Below are 6,473 nucleotides of genomic sequence, written 5' to 3'. Positions count from 1 at the left end.
GTGATGCTAGGGATTTAACCTCGATCCCTCTGCTTGCCTAAGCAGGCATTTAATCTGCTGAGCTATCTCGCCAGCCCACAATCTTGTTAATATTACAGATTAAGTTATAAGCTTACTATAGATATTGAATTAGTTTTAATTTTTGAAAATTTATAGCTGCAAAGAAACTTCTAATGTCAGATATAGTCTGAAAGGATAGATTATCTCTCTGTTGGCTTACTCTTTTAATATATTTATAAGCCCTTTAAAAGCCTCTGTTTTTTTTTGGAAATGACATATTATTTTGTTCAGGCAGAATTTAAAAAACTTTTCAAAGATGTGTCTCAACAGGGATGAAGAAACTGATGGAATTATATAAAAAAGAAACTATATTACATTTTAAAATGTCCCAATACAATGTAAATTATACAACTTTAAAAATAAAAAGTAAATATGGAAGGACTTCAAAAGCACATAATCTGATATGCTTTTAGATACTTTTGCCAGGGTCCTACATATCAGGGGCCAACAGGCAGGGGACAAGGGGAATGTCAGTATGTGTCCCATTCCTTTTATCCATAACTCTGTAGCAGATTCTGGCAGAATAGTTGTAAGGTAATCAACTCGCTTTATTTTTCTCATCCCACTGTGAGATTAAGGTTAGCAATGTGGCCGTCTAGGTCGAAGTTACCTGCTCAAGGTGACAATATTTACTATTTTCAGACTCAAGACTTTACAAATACTGCAATAATATTCATTGCTTCCTACTATTCCATCTAAAAAAAACAAAGATATAAAATACATCAATAGCTTTTATTACTTACCCAATTGTTTAGGAGGAGAAGGGAAACTGGAAAGAAAATGAGAACGCAATTAAAATCAGACTAATGTGAACCCATACATTAATTTCCTCATAGAGGAGAGGTATATGTGGACTATAGCCTAGAGGCTTTAAAAATATTAATTAGTCTATTGACCATTGTTCCTTTCTCATTCTCCATTGTCTCCACAGGTCCTGGCTTCTGTCCATTAATTTAGGAGTTTTTGAACCCTAGTGTTGGCCAAACAAATCAAAAGCCAAGACACCCAGTTGCCTTATTGTTCCCTCAGCCATTAGACCATGTTTTCAGATTTGTTCTGAGGTGTGAACATACAATGCACCTAAGTAAATTAAATGGACTCAGTGTTTTGGCGTCCTTATGGCATTCCTACCTGAGGCTCAAAACTGTTTATTTAAATTGAAGAATAAAATGCAGAGTCCAGATCTACAGAGTCACTAGGAACATGGCTCTATCTCCCCACATATACACTGTACCCCCAAGCAGGAGAATGGTGAGTAAGAAAGGAACATTCCCTTGAACTATGTAGTGACAGCTTATTAGTAGGAGTGATCTGAAGTCAGGATTAGGTGGCATTTAGGTGCAACATAAAATGACTTTTGCATTTATTAATTTTGAATGGTGACCTCTAAATATATATGTATACACAAACACATACATATCTTTGAAAGAACAGTGCATAGGACAGAAATAGCTAGAGTGTAATGGATCACTAATTCAAATGAATGATTGGAAGGAAAACTAATTTGAATGAAAATCAGAAGTGGAAGATATGTAATTGAAGTAGAAAAAACTTATTTCTAAATAAAGATTACATTTGAGTAATATTTTTTTAAACTTTTTTTGATTATTATTTATTTATTTGTTTATTTGTGTGTGTGTGTGGCCAGCTCAGCCCACCAGGGGGCGGGGCTGGCTGGCCTGTGGTGCTGGGGGATTGAACCGTGGTCCATGTGTTTTGCTAAACTTGTTCTAAGTAGGTGCTTTAGACCACTGAGCCATCTCACCAGCCCAACATTTGAGTAATATTGCTCAAAGATTTCTTGTTACATTTGCTTAAAGATTCAAGTATGTTATTTATTGATGGTTTTTGTGTTTTTGCCTTCATGAAATAATTTTGGGCTTAAAATTAGGAATTCTATGAGAATTAACAGCTTGCATACTTTGGCTAATGGTGGTTACTACATTAGGTGCATATAAAACAGAATTATTTTTCTGCTCCAGGAAATGATTAGGATCCTTGAAATCCATATGTATACTAAAGGGTTATTTTAGGAATGGAAAGAAAAAAAATGTGCTTTAGTTTTTATTTGGACAAATTTTAAAATAATTTCTAAATTTTATTTGTATATGTTTGCAGTTCATGTAGGCTATAGTTTTATCAAGGAAATGGTTACTATTTAGACAAACTTAAGATATATACATAGGATAACTTTAGTATAGAGTAAACAAGTAAAACTTCAAGTGACTATTGTGGGACAGAGTTATGTAAAAGACCAAGATCATAAATTCTATAGAGAAAAGAAATTCCAAATTGTGAACTTTATTTCTGGCAAATTATTTGTTCAATAGAGAATATATTTTAAGAGTAGTTAGTAAAAGTAGTACCGATTTTACTATTTGTAACATTGGACTTGGAACTGGAATTGTAAGCTTTTGGATGAGATGCTGCCATTAAAAAAGTGCTACTAAATGGAGAGCCTGAAGGTGTGTGAAGTGAACGTGTGAGGGATGCATGTACCTGGGTATGGCTTGTGTTTCCTGGATGTTTGTGAGAAAAGTAAAATACGTTTTCAGTTATATGAAGGTCCTTGAATACATGGGCTCCTCTTATTATTTGATGAGTGAGTTGAAGGATGGTACTATATGTGAGTCTAAGATGATTAATGGAACACAACAGTTAGAGGGTTTAAATCTATGAGGATCTGATTATTGGTTACAGAATATTAGTAGCATTCAATTCAGTTAACATTAGTGTTGTTATTTGTACTGAGTTTGGTTGGTCGACTCTTACGATGAACCTTCATTATTGTCTGACTCAGAGACTTTACGTTTCTCTCGTACACTTTTCTTTTTGTCATCTTTTCCCTTTAACTTCTTCAAAATTCCCCAGGACCACGTGCTACTCTTCTCTTCAACCTGTGGCGCGGAACTTTTGAGCATGCAGGCATTGATCAGAATGTAATAATCAGAACGTGAAGACATTGTGTGGACATTCAGCTTTTTGATTATTGTACTATATTGATCATGGGACAGTAAATAACTCATTGTTTTCAACAAAAGAGTGTTATTAAGCTTAGAGACCACTGTGTCTGAATGCTTCCTACTATGTTAGCCATTTTTTTTCCTATTTAGTGAGATTTTTCCTGATTCCTAAAATATGGAGCTAAGAAAGTGACAGTTAATTTAGCATCATGATTAAAATTAAGTGATCAGTAGATTTAAGATTTTAAATATACCATTTCAAAATAGAAATAAGAAAATTTATTTTATTATTAACCTAAAAATGATCATTTTTATAAATTATTATTAAAAATAAAAATACATTCCTAAACTAAAATTAAGTATTTAGTAGGAGTCTTTCACAGATAGCAACCTTACTTCAGTTCTGACTGTAAATAACCGTAAATTATTGGTTGATAAATAAACAATTAGAAGAGCCTTGGAAAATATCTGCAGTGCTGGTACTTTATCCTTTTCATTTCATTTCTTTTGTGAGTTATTGGGGTTCTTCCAAATAACCTACCATTTCTTTGACGTATGGTTGCCGTTAACATTCAAATCATGTTGGGACTGCAATAAAGAGCATGATTTTCTGCTTTCTATCCTAACTGGAAATCAAAGCTCAACTTCCACAGAGACACGATATTTCCCAACAAGGGAATTCACTGATTATTCTTACCAATCGCCACCATCTTCCTCCTCTATCCCATCATAAATGTCATCTGGTGGAAGTGGGAACGCTCCTTCTGTTAGATTGTACAGAAAAATAGTATATTAATTTTATCATTTAATCACATAGAGGTCACTCAGACTTTAATAACAAATTGATTTTACTGCAGGAAACATCCCTCTTTTTATTAACCACTTAAATGAAAATGTCCTTCAATTTCTCCCTTTCACATGGGTAATAGGTAAAATGGAACTTATAAGGCCTGGTTACAATAAAGAGATGAAGCATAATGAGCAGCACTTTGGGTTTGAGATGAAGAGAATGGGCAAGTATAAGCATGAGAAAACATAAAGTGAGTGGGTTTGATATTTACTGGGGAGGAAGGGAAGTGAAGAAAGAGGTGAGAAGAAAAACTGAGTTAATAGTGATCATTAAAAAATAGTAACTGAGATGAAGTGACTAATGAGGTTTGTGGAGCACAACCAGAGTCCCAGCTGCTGCGAGGCCAAGGCAGAAGGATCGCAAGAGGCTTGAGCCCCACCTTGCCCACTTGCTGACTTACCAAGAGACCCTGTCTCAAAACAGAAAGTAAGAACAGCAGGGCTGTAACTCAGTTCAAGGGCTCTGAGTTTAATCCCCAGTATTTAGAAATTAAAGATATCAGTAAAGGTAATCAAATGTAATGAAAGGAGAATCTTGAAACATTGGTGATGACTGAAACAAACAAAAAAGTTAAAGGTGACATTATAATGAATCTGTTTTAAATTTAAACCCCTTCGCTTATTATGCTACAGTCTTCAGGAACTTTGCTACTTGACAACTAGTTAACAAGTGCTTATCGAGTACCCTCTATGAACAGGAAGATGTATGGAAGTTAGCTTTTAGTGTAAGCATTGGAACCCTAACAGGTTTTAAATTCCTTATTTTGGTGCTGTGGGATTCAGGGGTTTTTAGGAGGCATAGTCCAGGAGACCATACAAATCGTCTCCTAAGGAAACTATTTCTGGAAGTGAAGGCAGATAACTATTATTAATTGTGTTTGAACAGCTGGCATAAACCCAGCCTGCCCTGAGCACACTGTAAGCAGGATCACCCTAGATCCACAACAAACTTGGAGGAAAGGAATGACTTTCTTGAATCTACTTGGGGACCAGGATGGGATCCAGGTCATTGAGTCCCAGGTCAATGCTTATTCTCTTCATCAAGATCTCTGTCGTTATGAGGCAACTAAAACTTTTTTTTTTTTTTTTTTTTTTTGGTGGAACCAGGGATTGAACTCAGACCCTTGTGCTTGCCAGGGAAGCACTTATTCTACTGAGCTATCTCCCCAGCCCCAGAATTTTGTAATTAATATTCTCAAAGATGTTGAAGCTTTGAAGAAATGCATTGAAAAGTTGTAAAGAAACACATAAATGCTCATAGAAGACTTGGGGCTTACCTCCACTTCCACTCTGATTTTGACTAGGAAAAAAAAACCAAAAATACTAAATTAACAGAAATATTAAGTTAATAGATGATTTATTTAGCTCCTAGGAAGAAGTATACATGCATTGAGTAGTTATATAAAAGACAAACACTATTCTAGTTAAAAGTTATCAGTACGTCCACGTCAAGAAGAAGATAAAGTTCCTTATCATAGTAGTTGTGTAACCACAATGCAACATGACAAAACAAACCACCACAAACCAAAGAGAACCGAGTGAGTTACAGTACTGCATATGACATTCTAACAGTATAGTTTGCTGTTAACATTTCCCCACCAGGCAGTTTTCAGATTATATATCATTACATCATTCCGTAGATAGACTATTAAAACTTTCCCCAGGAGTGCTGTTCCAGGAGCAATATACACCAATTATTATTATTACATTAAATTCAATTCCTTCCAACATCTTAGAACTGAGGCATTTGATTCTTAGTTGAGTAGCATTACAATTTTTAAAAGAAAAAGCATTTCAAAATTGAAGTAGTCCCTGACTCTTTAAATCTAGATTGTGTTTACTTACTTCCAAAGCATTATATATTTTCTGTTTTAGTCTTTATAATTACATGTTTTCGTGTCTGTGTCTCCCACTAAAGTAGGAGTTCTATGAGAGCAAAAATAATATAAACAGTGAAGGCTGGGGGAAAAATTATCAAAAGTCACCTACTTACTCAATTCCCTTATTTTACAGAAAAGAAGCTGAGGCTCTGAGAATTTGAGCTACTCAAACTCATTTCTCTACCTAACTGCACTTTACGCTTCCACTTCTGATCTTGGGATTATCTGCCAGCAAAAGGCAATAGTTTGATGTTACAATCACGCAGGACGATTTTGTATTCTGATCTGATCCTTTAATTTGGTACAGATCTTTGCTTAATTTTGAAATAAAAACCATACAGTTGCTAATGGAGGTTTGTAGAAAAGCCATGTTCTAAGTGTTGTATGATATAAAGAAGAAATTGATTTTAATAGAAGTTGAAGTGTACTCTCTAATTACTTCTGTTCCATAACTATTTTCTCTGACACTTCCCTTTGAGTGTGAAACCTGTAGTTAGAATTAGATGCGTTCTAGCTGCTTGCGGACCCTGGCAAATGTTTTCACCGGTCATTCTCATACCCAATTCCTAAGGCACATGATTGTTACAAACAAACGGCAAAGCTGTTGCCCATTTATTTCACTTCTAGATCAGTTCTTCAACTTTCTGCAGTGAACTGTTTAGAACATAAAACACTTGATAGGTGAAGGAGAGGTAGTGAGATCACAAGAGGCAGGGGGAGG

General features: G+C 35.1%; 1 protein-coding gene across 1 annotated transcript in view; it reads right to left on the bottom strand.

The window, feature by feature from the left end:
* Fyb1 (FYN binding protein 1) overlaps positions 1–6,473 on the bottom strand; it is a 154,053-nt gene that overhangs the window by 1,039 nt on the left and 146,541 nt on the right. The window contains exons 10-13 of the mRNA XM_023712691.1: positions 5,150–5,172; positions 3,721–3,787; positions 2,833–2,970; positions 804–829 (exon numbers count right to left, since the gene is read on the bottom strand). Coding sequence (XP_023568459.1) covers positions 804–829; positions 2,833–2,970; positions 3,721–3,787; positions 5,150–5,172 — 254 coding nt within the window. The remainder of the gene's footprint in view (positions 1–803; positions 830–2,832; positions 2,971–3,720; positions 3,788–5,149; positions 5,173–6,473) is intronic.

This window comes from Octodon degus, unplaced genomic scaffold, assembly GCF_000260255.1.
Source record: "Octodon degus isolate 3935 unplaced genomic scaffold, OctDeg1.0 scaffold00002, whole genome shotgun sequence".
NCBI lineage: Eukaryota > Metazoa > Chordata > Mammalia > Rodentia > Octodontidae > Octodon > Octodon degus.
Note: the sequence above shows the minus strand (reverse complement) of the source record. Positions and strands in the feature narration are given on the sequence as shown.